Source organism: Fonticula alba (genome assembly GCF_000388065.1).
Source record: "Fonticula alba strain ATCC 38817 unplaced genomic scaffold supercont2.10, whole genome shotgun sequence".
In the NCBI taxonomy this organism is placed as follows: Eukaryota; order Rotosphaerida; family Fonticulaceae; genus Fonticula; species Fonticula alba.
The window spans coordinates 169,053-187,188 of record NW_009242980.1 but is presented as its reverse complement, the minus strand read 5'-3'; the positions used below and the strand labels follow the sequence as shown (position 1 = coordinate 187,188).

At 73.6% G+C, this 18,136-nt stretch overlaps 6 protein-coding genes and 1 non-coding gene across 7 annotated transcripts in view; 5 read left to right on the top strand and 2 right to left on the bottom strand.

Annotated features, from left to right (window-relative positions):
* The window catches only part of H696_05358 (hypothetical protein), a gene marked incomplete at both ends in the record, with an annotated part of 3,070 nt that extends 3,014 nt beyond the window's left edge, over positions 1-56 (bottom strand). The window contains one exon of the mRNA XM_009499204.1: positions 22-56. Within this exon, the coding sequence (XP_009497479.1) occupies positions 22-56 (35 nt within the window). The remainder of the gene's footprint in view (positions 1-21) is intronic.
* A 340-nt stretch (positions 57-396) lies between these two features.
* On the top strand, positions 397-2,143 carry H696_05357 (hypothetical protein). Its single transcript, XM_009499203.1, has 6 exons — positions 397-527; positions 656-758; positions 960-1,068; positions 1,163-1,264; positions 1,397-1,461; positions 1,942-2,143. Exons 1-6 carry the CDS (start codon positions 472-474, stop codon positions 1,981-1,983), a joined length of 477 nt encoding a protein of 158 aa, XP_009497478.1. The 5' UTR covers positions 397-471; the 3' UTR covers positions 1,984-2,143.
* Positions 2,144-2,309: 166 nt separating this feature from the next.
* Positions 2,310-2,390, bottom strand: H696_05356. Its single transcript has one exon. It is a non-coding gene; the product is annotated as a tRNA-Leu (tRNA).
* Positions 2,391-3,261: 871 nt separating this feature from the next.
* H696_05355 (hypothetical protein) lies at positions 3,262-8,136 on the top strand (the record flags this gene model as incomplete). The annotated part of the gene is made up of 4 exons (XM_009499202.1): positions 3,262-3,342; positions 3,592-6,281; positions 6,460-7,797; positions 7,861-8,136. The coding sequence occupies exons 2-4, from the start codon at positions 3,594-3,596 to the stop codon at positions 8,134-8,136; spliced, it is 4,302 nt and encodes a 1,433-aa protein (XP_009497477.1). The 5' UTR covers positions 3,262-3,342; positions 3,592-3,593.
* Positions 8,137-8,825: 689 nt separating this feature from the next.
* H696_05354 (hypothetical protein) lies at positions 8,826-14,414 on the top strand (the record flags this gene model as incomplete). The annotated part of the gene is made up of 10 exons (XM_009499201.1): positions 8,826-8,850; positions 8,943-9,763; positions 10,051-10,623; positions 10,790-10,975; positions 11,069-11,211; positions 11,544-11,808; positions 11,948-12,279; positions 12,398-12,545; positions 12,739-12,901; positions 13,061-14,414. The coding sequence occupies 10 exons, from the start codon at positions 8,826-8,828 to the stop codon at positions 14,371-14,373; spliced, it is 3,969 nt and encodes a 1,322-aa protein (XP_009497476.1). The 3' UTR covers positions 14,374-14,414.
* Positions 14,415-14,766: 352 nt separating this feature from the next.
* Positions 14,767-17,452, top strand: H696_05353 (hypothetical protein; the record flags this gene model as incomplete). The annotated part of the gene is made up of 4 exons (XM_009499200.1): positions 14,767-15,444; positions 15,534-15,869; positions 16,005-16,412; positions 16,931-17,452. The coding sequence occupies 4 exons, from the start codon at positions 14,767-14,769 to the stop codon at positions 17,450-17,452; spliced, it is 1,944 nt and encodes a 647-aa protein (XP_009497475.1).
* A 432-nt stretch (positions 17,453-17,884) lies between these two features.
* Positions 17,885-18,136, top strand: part of H696_05352 (hypothetical protein) — a gene marked incomplete at its 5' end in the record, with an annotated part of 9,602 nt that continues 9,350 nt past the window's right edge. The window contains one exon of the mRNA XM_009499199.1: positions 17,885-17,903. Coding sequence (XP_009497474.1) covers positions 17,885-17,903 — 19 coding nt within the window. The remainder of the gene's footprint in view (positions 17,904-18,136) is intronic.

Below are 18,136 nucleotides of genomic sequence, written 5' to 3'. Positions count from 1 at the left end.
GGGGGGGGGGGGCTATTCCACAAGGCCCTTGGACCAACCCGCATCGGCGCATCCATCCCGCTCCGGAGTTCGGCCCGGGGGGGAAGGAGGCGCCGGCGGCACGCCCGCCGCCGGGGACGGGACACCCGGAAGGGGGAAACTCCGGGGGCCTGGGGGCGGGTGCGGGGTGTGTGTGTGTGTGTGTGTCGGCGGGCCGGACGCGCCCGGCGACCCCGGCCCCCCCCCCCCCCCCCCCCCCGGCCGGCGCCCGGAACAGGTACTGAGTGCCAACGCATCCGTCGGCCGGGATCGGCCGCGGCTGCCGCCGGTCCAGGGGGTGCGGGGGATCGCGGTTTTTTTTTGCCCCTGCGCGGCGGCAGCAGCGGCGCGCGCCCGGGCGGCCAGATCTCTCCCCCCCCCCGCTCCCCCGCCCCCGCCCCCGATCACTTTCGTTGTTGTCTGCTCTCCTTTTGCCGCCTCGCCTTCTTGATCATGTCACTGCCAAGTGCCGCGCCTCGGCCGGAGGCTGCCTCTCCCGAATTGCAGAGGTGCGCCTTCCTCCGCCGCCGCCCGCCGCCCGCCGCTGCCGGGCGGAGACACATGCATAAGCGGATTTGCTGACCTCGCGTGCCTGTGGGATGTGCTCTGTTTGCGGCCCGGGCGCGCACGCGGCCAGGGAGTTTGAGCAGCTCGCGCACGCAGAGCCCACCCTCCTGGATGACATCCGTGCGCACCCGGTGTCGATTGAGGCGACCGCCAGCGACTTGGCCCTGGTCCGGGTGCGTGGCCGCTGGCCGGTATTTTTCTTGCCGCCTGGCCCTGCGCTGGCATGGCGGCCGGCGCGTGAAGGGGGCGGGCGAGCCGGTGTGCATGTCAGGCGGGCAGCATCTTTTCGAGGGGTTCCCCTCCCCCCCTTTCCCGGCGGCGCGTGTGTATACTCACCTCGTCTGGTCGTCGGTCTGCCCCGTGCCCGCGCGCAGGACTTGATGAAGCGCAGCAAGTTTGAGTTTGTCGAAGTCGGCGCCAAGCGCTACTTCCTGGAGTACCTGTCGGAGGGCATGACGGCCGACATCAATGTGGACATCCTGAGTGCGTTGCCGCCCCTGTCGGCCTCTGTGTGTTGTGTGTGTGTGCGCGCGTGTGCGTGCTGCTGCTGACATGCTGGCCCCTGTGTGGTCCCCAGAGCTGGATGTGGAGAATGACAAAATGGCCGTCCGGCAGCTGAAGCAGGAGCGTTTGCAGGCTGCCTCGGACCTGGGGCTCCTGTTCAATGAGCTTTTGGCTGGTGCGTGCATGCGTGTGTGTGTGTGTGTGTGTGTGCGCCGCTTCCGGGGATGTGTAGGCCTGACCCGATGTCCCGCGCAACTCCCTCCGATGCCTCCTCCCGCCCCCTGTTTCCCGGGGGCCGCGGGTGCAGCCCGCTCGGAGCTCAGTACCGAGCTGGAGGACCTGGCCGCCGATCTGGCCCGGCTCCAGAGTCTGGTGCGTTTCCCCCCCCCCCCCCCCCCCCCCCCCCCCCCCCCCCCCCCCCCCCCCCCCCCCCCCCCCCCCCCCCCCCCCCCCCTTCCCCCTCCCTCCTTCGCGAAGTCTCTCCTGCTCTGGTGGCCTGACCCTTAAACTGGTCGACAAAAAGCACACGCTCTATCGGCGGAGGAAGATCCAAAAGATTTATGATGCCCGTGTGGACATCGAAAAGCGCTCGGTGGAGTGCATTCGTGCGGGGAACAGCGGGCGACGGGCTCTCCCCGCCTCGGGCCTCAGGGTGCGAACTCCGACGAGGGCGGCCCTCCCGGATCGGCAAGATACATCTCCCCTGTGGGAGAGCCTCTTCCTCCTCTTCAGACGTGTCCCCCCCCCCCCCCCCCCTGTTGACGGCGCGCGCACTCACATGCGTTCATCCGCGGGGTTGCCTGTGTTCCACGCAATGCGGGCGGGCGGCTTGTCATGGCCCCTCTCATGCAGGAGGAGGAGGCCGCCCGGCTGGAGGGCCTCCAGGCGGAGTAAGCCACATACCGGGCGGGGCCGGCGCCCCTGCCCCGCGCCCGGGCCTCCGAGAGGGACCGGGGAAAAGAAAAGAAAAAGAGCAAGAAGAAGGCGCGCCCCCGCCGGCGGCGGCCCCCCCCCCCCGCCCCTTCCTTGATAAAAATAGAATGTATGCATCCCGTCCGCTGCGTGTGGCGTCTCTCTCTCCCTCTCTCGGTGGTGGCACTTGCGTCGGGTCGCCCGCCGCGGCCGGGTCTCTCGCGCGCCGGAACACGGGCCGGCTTTGGTGGGTCTCTGGAAAAGGAAGGTCGCGGGGAAAAAATGATTCTCCCATTGCTGGGAGAATGTGGTGCGAATGGGATTCGAACCCATGAGATCTTCATCAGTGGAACTTGAGACCACCGCCTTAACCACTCGGCCATCGCACCCGCTCGAAGAAGGCCAGTGAAACAACTCCATTTAACCCAATGCACATGCCGCCAGGTCGGCCCGTCTGCCCACGGTGCCCCGGTTCCGGCCCCCCGCCGGGCTCCCTGGGGGGGGGGGCGCGCGCGGGGGTGTGCGTGCGCGCGCGCGCGGTGGACTGTAGGGACCCGCGAAGAGCTGCCTGGCGCCGACGTCATGCGCCTGCGGCCGGGGGGGGGGTGCTGGGGCATGATGCGGCCAGCCGGCCGGGGCCTGGGGGGGCTTTGCGCATGGCCGGGCATATTAGCCCACAACCACGGGCCACACCCCGCCCCTTTAACCCAATCCGGTGCGTGTGTCTGGGGGGGGGGGGGGGATCGCCTCGCCATGGGTGTGTGTTGAAATGCATGCCAGCTAAGTGTTAGCCCAGCCGCGGGGCGGGGGGCCTTTTCCGCGCGTGTGTGTCGCCCCGGCGCCCGGGCCGAGCCCGCCGATGTGCGGCTCCCCCGCCCTCTTTTATCCGCCTGGCATCCCTGCGCGAGGGCGCGCTTTTGGTGGCCGGGGGCCATCTCTTGGCCGGGGCCGTGGGATCCCCGGCGCCGTGCGGGGGCGAGGCCTGCCTGCCGTTCCCCCCCCCCCCCCCCCCCCGATCCCAAACTACACCAGCCATATCTCGTCCGCCGGCGGCGGATGTGGGTGAGGGCCGGGCCAGGCGCAGGGGGCGCGGCTGGCGGCCGGGCGCGAGTTCGCCCGTGCCAGGTGGAGGGGCGGGGGGAGGTGCGCGCCCGATGGCGACCGCCGTGGCCGGCCGAGGGCAGGGCCGGGGGGGGGGATTGAAGGCACCCTGGCCGAGCGCACGCAGGGGCATGCGCCCCGCCATGCACACCCATCCTTCCTCCCTTCTCGCCCTTTCAAGCACTGCTACTTTCGATCTTTCACCCTTTCTGCTTTTTTTTTGCAACACACTCTGTCAAGGTAGGCGCCAGGGGCGGGTTTCCTTTCTTTTTTCCTTTCCCCCTTTTGCCGCTCCCTCCTGTTGCCGCGCGCCGGGCCCGGAGGCCCCCCCCTCCTCCCGGCCCTTGGCCGGGGATCGGTCGCCGAGGCCGGCCGCGGCCATTGTGCATCCCCCTGCTGACACCGTTGCCCACTTGCGCCCGGGGGCCGTGCCACCCCGCCGGTTATGGCGGATCCCGCCGGCGGCCCGTCGACCACCGGGGCCGGCAGCCATGTCACCGAACAGTGGCTGGCGTGCCCAAATGGGCGCGGCGGCGGCCGGCGCCACGCCGGCCGGCAAGGGCGCCACGCCGGAGCAGGCGCGCGCCGGCGTGACCCCGCACGCACACAGCATCCCGCCGCCGGCCCGGGCGCCGACCCTCTTCGAGCGGCGGATGGCCAACTCCAACGGCACGTCCAAGGGGCCGGAGGCGCAGGCCCATGCGCCGGGCGGGCCGGCGCACCCGCCGTACCGGGGCCCGCGGCATGAGGCCCCGGCCGAGGGGCCGCACCTGCTGGCCGGCGAGTCGGCCGCCAGCGGGCACTGGCGCCACCCGCAGGAGCTGCCGGAGCGGCGGATCCTGCGGCTGCTGGGGCTGACCGGGCGGCCGGCGTCGCCGGGGCCCGGCAGCCCGGACGGGTCGCTGGGGGCCGGGCGCATCGAGGCCCGGGCCCTGGTCCGGCACCTGGAGGCCTACATGGACCGGGTGCGGCTGGGCCTGGCGCCGGAGTCGCCGGAGTCGCCCGGGAGCCCGGGCAGCCCGGGCAGCCCGACCGGCGTGACGCTGCCCGGGACGGCGGCCTGGTCGCCGCGGGCGGCCGGCGGGCCGGCCACCGGGGCGGCCCTGACGCCGGACCGCGACGCGGCCCTGGTGGCGGCGCGGTTCTTCTCCCGGGTGAATATGAGCGCGCGGGAGCTGGAGGCGCATGCGGCGTCGTTGCAGGCGGCCGGGGCGGCCGAGGAGGCGGCCGAGGCGCGGGCCGTGGCCGAGGTGGTGCGGAGCGCCCACCGCCGGGGGATGTGCGTGGCGCAGATGGCCCGGCGGAGCTCGGCCGAGCAGCTGGAAACCGTGCTGGCGCCGGTGTCGTATTGGCGGGCGGCGCGGGACGCGCACTTTGCCCTGACGGCCGGGCGGCTGTCGCGGGTGGACGCCCCCGGGGCCATGGGGGCCGCGTGGTGGTGGTCGGCCGGGTGCTGCACCGAGCCGCCGGCCATCGACGGGTGGCATGGCGGCGGCGGCGGCGGCGGCGGCGGCGGCGGCGGCGGCGGCAGCCCCTCGCGCCAGGGCCGGGCCCACCTGGCCGAGGAGGATCTCCTGGCCCGGGCCCTGAGCAGCTGGACCCCGGCCGAGCTGGGGACCATGCGCCGGGCGCTGGCCCGGTTCGATGCCCTGGTGCTGGAGGAGGCGCGGCAGGGGGACGGGGTGCCGAGCTCGCCGCGGCCGGACTACCGGTCGCTCGGGTCGCCGAAGGCGCAGCGGCAATTTGCCTCGGCGGCCGGGTGCTCGCCCTCGTCGCTGAGCCTGGCCGAGGGCGGCCTGGCGGCCGGGGTCCGGAGCGTGGCGGCCCCGGAGGCCGAGGGGGCCGACCCGGATGCGGTGCGGGTGCGCCCGGCCGGGCCGGATGTGTCGGCGGCCGTGGCCGATGCGGCCGGGTGGCAGCGTGCCGCCCGGAGCTGGGGCATCTGCGCCAACCGGGCCGCCGCCACGGCCATGTACTATTTGGACGCGCGGGCCGGGATGCTGCACACCCTGGCGGATGTGGTGGTGGCGGCGCACCGGCGGTGCGGGCCCGGCGGCCGGGCCGACGGGCTGCCGGGGTCGCCGCTGGCGGCCGGCCTGTCGCCGGAGCAGGCCGAGGCCCTGGAGCAGCTGGGCGCCGGGGACTTCCACTTTGGCCTGGCCGGGGCCAAGGAGGCCGCGGCGCAGCTGGTGGCCGAGCGGCCGGGCGACTGGCTGGCGCACGCGGCGGCGGCGCGGGCGCTGGCCCGGCTGGTGGGCCGCCTGCCGCGGGACCCGGTGCGGCCGGCGCACGGCCTGGGCCCGATCGACGTGGCCACGGCCCTCTGCCTGGGGGACTTCCATGCGCAGCTGTTGCCGATCATCCGCCGGCGGGTGTACGAGCATCTGGGCGGGGGCCGGTGGCCGGCGGCCGGGCCGGCCCAGCCGGGGACCACCCCGACGGCCGGGGTCCGGGTGGCGTCGCCGCGCGGGCCGGAGTGGCCGTGCGATGATTTGCTGCCGGCCGGGCATCCGTTGCATGGGGGCCCGCGGCCGGTGGCCATGACCGAGCGGCCGGACTACCGGTCGCTGGACCAGGCCCGGAGCCTGAATGCCATCTGGACCCAGCTGCTGGCCCTGTGGGGGGGGGACCTGCCGCGGCTGGCGGGCCGGGCCCCGCCGGGGATCTGGCGCGCGCGGGTGAACTCCACCCCGGAGGCCATCGAGGCGGCGCTGCTGGAGCTGGCCGAGGGGGACCGCCTGGAGGAGGGCGGCTCCGGCGGCGGCGACCCCCGGGCCCTGAGCCATGTGGCCCAGTTGAAGGCCCTGTGCGGGCGGCTGACGCGCGGGGCCACCAGCCGGGCCCAGCGCCAGGGGCTGGAGGACCTGGTCCGGGCCCTGCGCACGCCGTATGCCGAGCTGGCGCCGGAGTCGGTGGCGGCCCTGCGCCTGGCCCACTGCCTGGCCCATCGGATGGCGCCGAAGTTCGCCAAGTTCGAGCGGGCGCGCGGGGCCGCCGCCGGCACGCCGGTCACCGCCTGGTGCGGCTTCTTCGCCCTGCTGGGCGTGGATGTGCATGCCATGCTGGCGGAGGTGGCCGCGGCCACCGGGCGCCCGACCGCCGCGGACATGGCCCGCTTCCTGGACAGCGAGTCGGGCCGCGCGGCCGTCCGTGCGGCCGACGCCGTGTCCGGCAAGGAGGTGCGTCTTGGCCGGGGGCGCGGGGGGGCCTGCCCCCGAAGCCGGGCATGCGCTTGGGGGGAGCTTGTGCCGGTGCCTGTGCTAACCCGCGCGTGTGTGTGCGTGTGTGTGTGTGTGTGTGTGTGTGTGTGCGTGGCGACGGCGGTGTGACCGGACGACGGCCCGGGCCAATAAGCAGAAAACCATGAAGCGCGCTCGGCGCCTGGTGGCGGTCCTGGAGCAGCGCTGGGCCGCGGTCAATGCCCAGGACATTGACCTGCTGTGCCGGGTGCGCGGGCGCCTGCGGTACACCGCGTCGCTGGATCGGTGCCCGCGGCGGGCGGCCGAGGCGGCCTTCTGGAGGGCGATGCTCGGCACGCCGGCCTCCTTCCGGGCCGGGGCCCTGGCCCCCGGGTCGCTGAGTGGCTTCCACCGGCTGGACGAGGCGACGGTGGAGGTGCGCGGCGCGGCGGGCAGCCGCGTGCGTGTGGAGATCCCCTCGTCGCCCCGGAGCGGCGGCGGCGGCGGCGGCGGCGGCGGCGGCGATGGCGGCGCCTGGCACTCGTCCTCGCCGACCATGCGCCAGTCGCCGGTCAGCATGAAGCCCTTCGCGGCCGGGCACACGGCGGCGGCAGGCCCGGCGGCCCCGGCGGCCGGCTTCGGGTCGTCGCCCTCCGGCGGGGCGGCGCGGACCACGCCGGGGCTGGGGTTCGACCCGCGCCCGGTCCGGGCCACCGGCGCCGGCAAGGGGCCCATCACGACCGATGGCCGGTCGCCGGTGACGAGCCCGCGCGCGTCGCCGGTGCCGCTGAGCCCGCGGTCGGTGGCCTCGGGCCCGGGCCTGTCGCCCGGGTCGCCGACCAGCGTCAACACCGGGAACTTCAAGCGCCGGCGCCTGTCGGTGGCCGGCGAGCTGGCCGATGTGTCGGACAATGCGGCGGCCGCCGGGCTGGACCTGCAGCACCACCACCACCACCACCACCCGCACCGGGGGCCGGATGCCGGCGAGACCCTGTCGTCGTCGCCGCCGCCGCCGGTGAATGTGACCGCGGTCACGACGGCGGCCGCCCCCCTGGCCATGATGAGCCCGGGGGCCGGGTTCACCGGCACGGTGACCACTTTCCAGGTGTCGCCGCCGGTGTCGCCGCGGCAGCCGGCGGCGGCGGCGGCGGCGACGACGGCCCGGCCATCCGGCTTCGAGGCCGATGTGTCGTCCTCCCTGTCGACGGCCAGTGACCAGGGCGGCGCGGTGCCGGGGGCGCCGGCGGCCGGGCGCTTCGGCGCCCGAGCCAATGCCCAGCAGCGGCAGCCGCAACAACACCACGGTCACTCGCCCGCGGCCGGGGTGGTGGCCGATGTGCCGAGCACCACGCCGGGCGCCTCGTCGGCCACCGACGGGGCCTGGGGCGTGTCATCCCCCTCGACGCCACCCTCCTCGGACCTGATCGAGGAGATGTCCGAGGGGGTGGTGTTGCACCAGCACCGGCGCGAGGGCGGCAAGTCGGTCCCGGTGGCGGGTGAGCCGGCCGCGAGCAAGGCCCCGCCGGCCGCGAGCAAGGCCAAGACAGCCGCGAGCAAGGCCAAGACAGCCGCGAGCAAGGCCCCGCCGGCCGCGAGCAAGGCCAAGACGGCCGCGAGCAAGGCCAAGGCGGCGGCCGAGTTGCCCGCCTCGCCGGCCGCCTCGCCGGTCACCCGCGCGGCCAAGGCCACCACCAAGAAGCGCGCCACGCCGGCGGCGCCGGCCGCCGAGGAGGGCAAGAAGACGCGGACGAGCACGCGGGCGGCCGCCGCGGCCGCGGCGGCCGCCACCAAGCCCGCCGAGTCCCCGCGGCGCAGCACGCGTCGTGCCCCGGCGGCAGCCAGCAAGAAGAAGTGATCTGAGAGTGTGTATGTATGTGTGTGTGTGTTGTGAGCACATGCGCGCCTCCCCGGAGAGGGGAGAGGCGCGCAACCAGGCGCAGGCTTGTGATGAGGGGTGATGATCCCCGCATCTCGGGGGCCTGCCCGGGCCCCGCCGCTGCCAGGCGCACGCGCGTGCGTCCGGCCCCGGCGGCAGGCCCCAACAGCAGCAATAAAAAATGGTGAGCTCGTCCTGGCGTCTGAGCACCAAGGGGGGGGGGGGGGGGTGGTCGCGCAAAGGGCCGCGGGGCGCGAGGCCGGGGAGCGCCGTCCGCCCTCCCCGTTGGCTGGGGGGGCGTGTGTCCCCGCCGGCCGGGAGGGCTGGGGCAAAGTGCCGTGCGTGGGGACTTGGCATGGGGTGCCGGCGCGCGCCCGCGTCGGCCCAAGCATGCGGGCTTGGGGGCAGGCGACGCGATCTGCCCCGGGGCCGGTGTCGCCGCACCGGGCGCCGGGCCTCGTAGAAGCGGCGCCAGTATGCCCGCCGGCCGCGCGCGTCCCCTCCCCCATGTCTCCCCTGCATCTTGTTGCCCCCGCGCGCGCGTTCCATTCGCCCCGCCCCCCCCCCTTGTCTCCGGCTCCCTCTTGGCCGCGGGCTCGTGTTTGCTTTTTTCTTTTCCCCCCTGCGCCCGCTTGCATTTGCCCCCCCCCCCTCCCCCCCCCTTCGGGATGAGTAGCCTCCCGACTAAGCGCGGTGCGCCCGACCTGCCTCCCTCGACCAAACCACCGTGGCCTTGACTCGGGCTGTTGACTTTCGTTCCCCCCCCCCCCCGCCGGCCGGCCCAGCGGCCGAGGATGCCGACGACGCACCGGACGCCAAGCGCCCGGCCCGGGAGCCGGTCGCGCCCGAGCACGACACGGATGCCCTGGTGGCCCGGCGCATTGTGGCCCATCCGGATGTGTCGGTGAAGCGCCTGCCGCGCGGGCTGTTCAGCGCCAACATCTCCGACCAGGCCTTCTATGACGCGCGGTTCGATGACGACAGCGTGCGCGCGCGGGGGCTCTTCCTGCGCGGGCCCGCCGGGCATGCGGACCCAGACCCGGCCGCCGGTGACGATGGCGACGATGGCGACGACGACGACGACGACGACGACGAGGGGGTCCCGGGGCCCGGGCAGGGCGGCAAGGACCGCGCCCGGCACCAGGCCCAACAGCGGCGGCTGAAGGCCGCCCTGGCCGGGGGGCCGGCCGGCGACGGCGCCCCGGTGGCGGCCGGGCCGCTTGTGGTGGCCGGGCGCGGGTACGCCAAGTTCTTCTATGAGAATGAGGCGCGGGTGCCGTTCATGCGCACGGCCGCGCTGGAGGCCCGGCTGCGCTTCCCCTGCCGCGTGTTCGAGAAGGCCAACGGCTTCCTGGGGGTGTCCTTCGCGGTGAGCCGGCCGGTGGATGCGGCCGGGCTGGCATCGGTCGCCGAGCTGGAAGCCGCGGATCGGGCCCTGGCCCGGGCGGCCGGCCAGGCGCCGCTGGTGGCCGACGGGGCGGATGCCCAGCCGCCGGAGGAGCCCTTCTTCCTGGAGACCACCAGCAAGTCCACCACGGTGGGGCCGTTTGCCGAGCGCTTTCGCGAATTGCTGCACCGCGCGCTGCTACGCGCCGGCCGGAGCCTGGTCCGTTGTCTCTCCGGCTGTTTGTGTCTCGCCTTTTGCTTGCCGGTCCGGTGGCCTCCGGCGGTGTTGCCCTCTTGGATTGGGGCGCTGACGGTCCCTCCGTTTGGTTGTCGCCCGGCTGGGGTCCTGGCGCTTGTGTGTCCCGTTGCGGCCGGTTGCCGGCGCGGGTGGCTCGGTGGTGCTGGGGCCGGCTCGGTCGCGGCCGGGGGGGCTGCCTTCCGCCGTGGGGGGCCATGGACCGCCGGGGCCGCGCGCGCGCACGCACACACACACACACACACAAGCAGGCCGAGTATACGCGACAGCTGGCGGCGCTCGGCTGCTCGGCGGTCTTCGAGGTGGTCGACCCCCAGCGGGACCCGCACATCATCGACTATGAGACGGACGCCTATGCGGCGGCCGGGCTGTCCGAGGGCCATGTGGTGCTGCTGGACCTGATCGGGAATTCGCTGGGCGAGTGGGCCGGGCTGCGGCCGGGGTTCGACGCGACGCGGCGCTTCGGCGAGACCTTCGGCCTGCGGGTGAAGGCCCCGCTTGCGACGTTGCACACCTGGCCGGAGTATGTGGCCTTCTCCCGGCGGGCGGCCGAGGACTATGGCCTGCGGGTGGCCCTGGCCCCGGGGGCCGGGCTGCGGCCGGGGTGTCTGGATCCCGGCTCGGATGCGGCCGCGGCCCGGGGCCTGGAGGCCCCGATCGAGGGGTTCGTCCTGGAGGACGCGGCCGGCTTCATGGTCAAGGTCAAGTCCCGGTACTATGTGGCGTGGAAGCGCGCGCGGGACCTGCTGCAGGCGGGGTGCGGCGATGGGGGCGGCGTGGCGCGCGGCCAGGCCGCCCTGCGCCGGGCCCCGCCGCTGATCCAGGTGCGTGCCGGTTCCTCCTCGCCCGGTGGGGCGGTTGTGGCGGCTTTGGGTGTGGTCTTCTTCTTCTGCTTCCTTTCCCTTTTGGTGGCCGGCTTTCCCTGTCTGCCTCCCCCCCGCCCCCTCCCCTGGTCTCGGCCGCCCTCGGGGTCGGTGGTCCTGGCCGCAGTCCTTCATCCGGTGGTACCGGGCCAGTGCCGGCGGGGCGCTGGGCGAGGAGGCCCGGCGGCCGGAGAACGTGGCGCTGGCGGGGGCTCGGCTGGCGCGCGGCTTTGCCGAGGGCGAGGGGCCGCCCCTGCCCCGGCGAGTGCTCTCGCTGGTGCAGCTCCGGCGACTCTTCTACCAGGCGACTGGGGTACGTGTGTGTGGCTGGCCTTCGATTGTCCACTGCCGGCTCGGGCATTGACTTGTTGTTCCTTTTTTCCGTCGCGCGCGGGTGTGCGGCCAGCTGAGCGACGAATCGCCGCTGGAAGCTGAGGCGGCCCATGGCCAGGCCTCGCGTCCCGTGCGGCTGGTGCTGTGCACGGCCCCGTCGGTCCCCTTTGCCACGGCATACGCCGAGCGCGGGGTCGAGCAGCTAGCCGCCGAGGGGTATGTTCATCGGGTGTTGCTTTCTGTGTGGCAGTCTTTTCTGCCGCATCCAAAGCTGTGTGTGGCTGTGTGGCTGTGTGGCTGTGTGGCTGTGTGGCTGTGTGGCTGTGTGGCTGTGTGGCTGTGTCGATGTGTGTGTGTGTCGCTGTGTGGCTGTGTGGCTGTATATGTGTATGTATGTATCTACATATCTATGTATGTACCTACATATATATGTATTTACCTACGTGTACATGTGTCTACGGACGTGCCGGGTGACGGAGCCGAGGGGGGGCACTGACACATTCTCGTGCCCCCACTGACCCGCTTTGCCCTTTGGACCCCTCCGGTAGGACGCCGGCGCGGTCCGGGCTCTATGTTTCGGCCCGTGTGGCGGATCTGGTGCGCGACCTGGTGGCCCTGTCGCAAGCGGCCGGGCCCGGCCCCGAGCCGGGTCCGGCCGTGCTGCTGGCCGTGGTCCGGCCCTTCGATGTGGCCACGGTGGTCGGGAAGCTGCTTCTGTCACTCGGGCAGGCGCCCCTGCGTCCGGCCTCGAATGAGTCGCTCTTCCTGCTGCACGACCTGAGTGTCCTGTGCCTGGAGGTGGCCGACGCACAGGTATGTAGCCTTGATGTGCGGGTCTTTCCCGCGCGCTCTCCCTCTCTCTTTTTTTTTGGCCCGGGGCTTCTTCCTCTTTGGCACGGCATGCGTGCATGTGGACTCATGCCTGTGTGTATGCGCGCGCGCGCACGTGAAGGCCCTCCACCAGGCGTGGCCGGCGGATGTCGCGGCCAGGGCGCCTCCAGGGCGCATGGCCACCTTCTTCCCGGACTACAGGGCCATGCTCGAGCGGGGCCTGGATCGTCTGGGCGGCGCGGCCGCCGCGGCGGCCGGGGCCATTCCCCCTTCGTGCCTCCCCCGGCAGAGGATAGCCTGGCTGACGTGCCCGGAGGCGGTTGGCCCGGGGGAGGCCGATGTCGAGGTGGCCCGGCAGGCCGTCCGGCACCTGTGCAGCACGGCCGGCCCGACGCAGGTATCCACCCACTTCGAGGACTTCGTGCACGCGGTCGCGGGTGACCCGCTTGCCCTGTGCGTTTGGCCGCATGTGCCAGGGAGCACGGTGTTTTTTTGTTTGCCCTTCTTCCCCCGCGTGCGGCCAGGGCGTGCCCATTCTCACCGACCACCGGGCGTCCCCCTTGTGAGCCAGGCTCCAGCATATGTCGTACTTGAGTGGGAATGGTCTGCTGTCCGGGGCCCAGGCGGCGGCGCTGGCCCGGGCGGCCGAGGACCGGAGCTCGCGGCGCGCCGCGGCCGGGCGCCCCCTGTGTATTGTGATGTTCTGTGGCATCCCCGGGGTGCGTGTGCCCTTGGCGGGTCTCGCCCTTCCCCTCATCTTGGCGGTGGCCAGAGCAGCAGCGGCGATGACGACAACAGCGACTAACCTCCCCTTCTTTCCTCGGTCTGCTTCTCTTCCTCGGGTTTCTCCTGTTCCCTTCTCCGCCCCCCCCCCCCTCCCCTCCACTTCTTCTCCCACACCGGGGCTGGCAGATTGGAAAGTCCACGCTGGCTCGGTGCCTGGAGGCAGCATTGCCGGAGGCGGTGGACCGGCCGGACTTCCGGGTGGTGCGCCTGAGCCAGGACCTGCATGCCGGGGACAAGCGGGCCTTTTTCCGGGCCCTGCGCGAGCATGCCGAGGGCGGGACCGATGTGGGTGCGTTGCCTTTTGACGTTGCCCGCTGCTGGTGGGCCCACCGTGTGTGTGTGTGTGTGTGTGTGTGTGCGCGCGCGCATGTCGCTGACGGCCCTTGTCTCGGTGCCCGGGGATTGGGCTGCGCGGGCGGCGCCTGGCCCGCCGGCGGGGGGCTGGCAGTCATCGTGGATCGCAATAACCAGACGCCCTTCCACCGGCTGGAGCCGGTGCTGCACATGACTGCCGGGCTGGGCCGGCCGTGGCGGGCGGTCCTTGTCCGGCCCGGGCCCGCGCTGCTGCTGCTGCCGCCGGGGTCGGAGGACTCGGAGCCGGGGCCGGCCGCGCCGCTGCTGGCGCTGGCCCTGGCGCGCATTGGCCCGCGGGTGGACCCGGAAAACCGCAGCCTCGACTCGCTGGACGGCCGGCAGCGGGAGGACATCGTCCGGCGGTTTTTCGAGGAGTTCGTGCAGCCGGCCGGGCCGGGGCTCGACCACCGGGGCCCTGACGGGGGCCGGCGGCCGGCGGGGGTCCTCCTGCGGGAGGTCCGCCAGGCCAATGCGGATGCCCTGCTCTTTGACCATGTGCTGGATGTGGACTATGGGGCTGGGTCCGGGGGCGCGGCGCTGGAGCGCACCCTGGGCCGGCTGCTGGCCGACCTGGCCCGGTGTGTCGGGCCGGATGTGGGCCTGCGGCCGGGGGCGGCGCCGGATGGCGGGCTCCTCCGCCGGGCGGTGGGGCCGGTGCTGCCGGCGGCTGGCCCGGCCCGGGGGCCCGACCCTGGGGCCGGGGCCTTCCCGGCCGTGGCCCGGTACATGCAGCGGTACTACCGGGAGCAGGGCCCGGGGCGACTGGCGCGGGCGGACCTGCCGGTCTTCGTGCAGATCCTGCCCGACCACCGAGCCATGGGGCTGCTGTCGGGGCTCTTTGCCCGGCACCGGGGCGCGCTGGACCCGGCCGGGCGCCTGGCCGTGGACAAGACCGACCTGCATGTGACGCTGGCCTTTCTCAAGGGCCGGGTGCCGGAGGCCGGCAGCCGTGCCTTCCGCGTGCTCCAAGCCCTGGAGGAGTGGTGCGCGGCGGGGCCCGGGGCGCCGGCCGACCGGGGCCAGGCCTGGCAGCCGGTCCGGGTGGACTTCACGGTGGTCGGGCTGCTGACCGACCGGCGGACATGCTGCTTTGTGGTGCGGCTGCCGGAGCCGCTGCAGCGGTGCTGGCGGCACTCGGGCCCGGGCCCGGAGCCGTCATCCCGGGCGCCGCACATCACCATGGCCCTGGCGGCCGGGGTGGACCCGGCCGAGGCCGGCCTCTCGGCCGGGCGTTTCGTCGAGCTCCTCCGGGCCGGTGACGCCGAGGCCATCGAGGCCCAGGGGCTGCACTTCATCCGGGCGGAGGAGCTGTGCCCGGAGGCCGACCGGCCGGGCTGGCTGCGGCCGGGCCCGGGCCTGGCCCTGCGCGGGCACCTGGCCCCCGGGCCGCTGCCGTGGCGCCGGTGAGGCCGCCATGGTGTCTTTTTGGAATAGACCGGCCTCTTCGGTGTTGGGCCTTTCTATGCGCCGGCGGGGTGCGGGGTGCGGGGGGCCTGGCATGGCGCGGCGATTGTGGGCCCAGTGCGGGGGCCCGTGCGTTGGGACGTATGTGCGTGTGTGTGGCTGGCGGCTTTTTTCACGGTGTGTGTGGCGATCAAATGCGGGCCGGACCGGGCCGCATCGCGGTCCGGGCATCTCCGAATGCGTGCCCTCTCTTCCTTGTCTCCCTCGTTCTCTGCCTCTCTCTCTCTCTCCCCCTCGTTCTCTGCCTCTTTCTCTCCCCCTCGTTCTCTGCCCCTCTCTCTCTCTCTCTCTCTCTCTCTCTCTCTCTCTGTCGCGTGCGCGCGCTCCTGCCCCCACATGCCCCGACGGGTGGTGACTCTGGTGGCCGGGCTGCTGTTGCATGGGCTGCTGGCGGCTGGGCTGCTACTGCAAATGCTGCTGGCGGCTGGGCTGCTGCTGCATGTGCTGCCGGCGGCCGGGCCGGCGGCGGCGGCGGCCCCGAGCCGGCCGGACCCCGGGGCCCGGTGGTTCGAGGAGGAGGTCGTGCCGACGTTTGCGCGGCTGGCCGAGCTGGACCGGCGCCGGGGGTCGGGGGAGCCGCTCGGCCTTGAGGATGTGGCGGTCGGGCTGGCCGCGGCCCTGGCGCCGGGGCCTTCCGGCGGGTCGATCTTCACCGGCCCGGTGGCCGGGCTGCTCGAGCGATCGGCCATGCAGCTGTGGGCCCTGTACGCGCGGCAGGTGGATGCGCTGGCCGGCCGCCCGGCCGTGGTCAGCGAGCATGGGCATGGCCGGGCCACGGGCCGGGGCGCCGCGGGGGCCGTGTGCCGGCCGGCCTGGCCGGGCCCCGAGCCCCAGGTGTGTCGGCTGGCGCCGGCGAACCGGGCGCTGGACACGCCGCCCGGGGCCGCGGACAGCCACACGCACGACGCCCAGTGGGCATCGCGATGGCTGGCCAGCGCGCCGGGGCCCCTGGTCGACATGTACTGGGCCATGTGGGAGTTGCAGGCCCGGCAGCCGGGCCCGGGGTCGTGGAGCGTGCGTCATGGCGGGCCATTGTCTTTCGCCGGGCCATCGGCCGGTCTTCCGGCGGGTGACTGACCTTTCTCTTCTCCGGGGGACGGCAGCGTCACTCGGGGGCGTGGGCCGCCGCGGCCGGGCCGGGGCTCGGTGCCGTGACGCCGGCCCGGTACCGGGGCTTCCTGTCGATGCACTTGGCGCGGTTGCCGCGGTTGCCGCGGGTTTCCCTGGCGGACCTGCTGCGGGGGCTGGGCCGGGAGCGGCCGGCGCCGGGCTTGCATCCGGCCGCCCGGCGGGCCCTGTGCTGCCTTTTCGGGCAGGCGTGCTGCGGGAGCGGGCTCCCGCCGCCGGGGCTGGGCGACCTGCTGGCTGCCTTCCCGCACCTGGCCCGGGCCGACCCCGGGCCGGGGCGGCTGCTCTTCGACGAGCGGCACTACACCGAGGTATGTCCCGGGCGCGTTGGCAGGGCTTGGGCCGGTGCATTCTCCGGGTGGCATGTGTCCTGGCGTGCCTCATGTGTGACTCGTTGTTTTTAATACTGGCCACTGACCGGCGCCCGGTGGGGGGGAGCGTGGCAGCCGTCCTTTGCCTTGCCGCGTGCGGCTCTCGCCGATGGGGGCCTGCTGGCCGAGCGCCTGCTCGGCGCGATGCTGGCCCCGGAGGCCCCGCCCTTCGGCTGGCTCTTTGTCACGACGGCCTTCCTGCCGGCGCTCGGGGATGGTCCGTCGGCCGGGGGTGGTCCGTCGGCCGGGGGTGCTCCGTCGGCCGGGGGTGGTCCGTCGGCCGGGGGTGGTCCGTCGGCCGGGGAGGCCCTGCCCCTGGCCCGGGCCCCGTGCGAGCTTGTGTCGGCGGAGTTCCTGGCCGGCCTGTGCTTCTATCTGGGCGAGCGGGTGGCGGGCCTGCGCGGGCCGGGCCCCGGTGGCCGGGCGGTCGTCCTGCTGGAGCTCGGCGCGGCCGATGGGCGCCTCAGTCACTACCTGTCTTCGGTGCGCGTGCCTCTGTCGCGATGCGCGGGGCGCGGGGCACTTCGCGTGCCTGCTTGGCCTTTTCCCCCTTATTTTGTTCCCTTCCTCACACACATACGGGCTGTGGTTTTGAACATGGGGGTGTGTCCGTGGACATGACCGTAAACACGACTGTGGGTATGACCGTAAACATGACTGTGGGCTTGACTGCGGGCATGGTGGACACGACGGCCGTGAACACACGGGCACGGCGGGCCTGAACACGGGCATAAACACGGATGTGGCCACACACGCACACACGCACACACACCCACATCCACACGCACACGCACACACGCACACACGCACACACGCACACACGCACACACGCACACACGCACACGCACACACGCACACGCACACGCACACACGCACACGCACACACGCACACGCACACGCACACGCACACCCACACACACACACACACACACACACACACACACACACACACCCACACACCCACACATGCGATCTTCTCCACAATGCGCCTCTGGAGACAGTGCCTGCATGGCCCGGACATTCGCATCGTGGCCACCGACCCCCAGCCCGCCGGCCTGGGCACCTTCCCGGTGGAGGTCCTGCCGCTGGACGCCTCGGCGGCCATCGACCTGGTGACCGGGGCCCGGTGGCGCGCGCGGGCCTTCGGCGACGCGCCGACCACCGGGCAGCCCCCGGCGCTGGTTGTCCTGGCAAGCTGGCTGTCGCAGGGGGCCGACTGGATCGAGGCGGCCCGGCGCGGTGGCGCCGACGAATACCTCCTCCTCGGGGAGCGGGACTTCGGAGCCAGCGGCCAGCCCTGGGCCACCTGGGGCGCGCGCGAGGCCGATCCGGCGGTGGCCGCCGCCGCCGCCGCGCCGGCTGACCCCGGCCAGCCGGCCTTCATGCTGGAGGGATACCGGGCGGTGGAGCTGGCAGGCCTGGCCCCGCTGCAGGTGTCCCGGTTCGATGGGTTTGGCCCGGGCCAGGGCGGCGGCCGGTTCCGATCGCGCGTGGTCTCCTTCCGCCGCACGGCCCCTCCGTAGAACCAGAATATAATGCCATTTGGGGCCTCCCTGTTCGGTGGCATGTGCAGGTGCCGTCGCGCGCGCCCACGCGCCGGCGTCGCTGGCCGTCTACTCGGCGGGCCTCCGGGCGCGCGCATGCGGGCCCCGTTGCTGCCTCCACCCGGCCCGGGGCCTGGCATTTGGGGCTAGCGCGGGGCCGGGCGCCGGGTGCCGGGTGCCGGGTGCCGGGCGGGGCGGGCGGACCCCTCCGGGGGGAGCCTGGAGACAGCAGAGCCTGGTCTGTCGTGTGGATGGCGCGTTGTCTTGCGTCACGACCGGCGGGCGGGGGGGCGGGGGGGCGGGGCCGGGGGCGGGGGCGATCTGGCCGGTGGCTGGGCATGTTGCCCGGGCGTGTGGTGGGCGCCGGCCGGGCCCCGCGCAGGACCAGTGACAAGGCGTCGCCGGGGCAACATGCCCAGCCACCGGGCCGGTCCGCTGCCGGGCACACACGGCCAGCCGGGCCCCTCCACCGGCACCGGAACGCGGCGACTCATGGGCCGGCCAGGCGGCGATGCGTGCCGCCGACGGCGCCCCGGGGCAAGCGCCATCCGCAGCCACTCCCTCTCTCTCTCTTGTTCCACCCTCTTCCCCCCCCCCCCTCTTCCTCCCCTTTTTTCTTTTTGGCTGCCGATAGCATCGCTCCCACCCCCCTCCCCTGCCGCA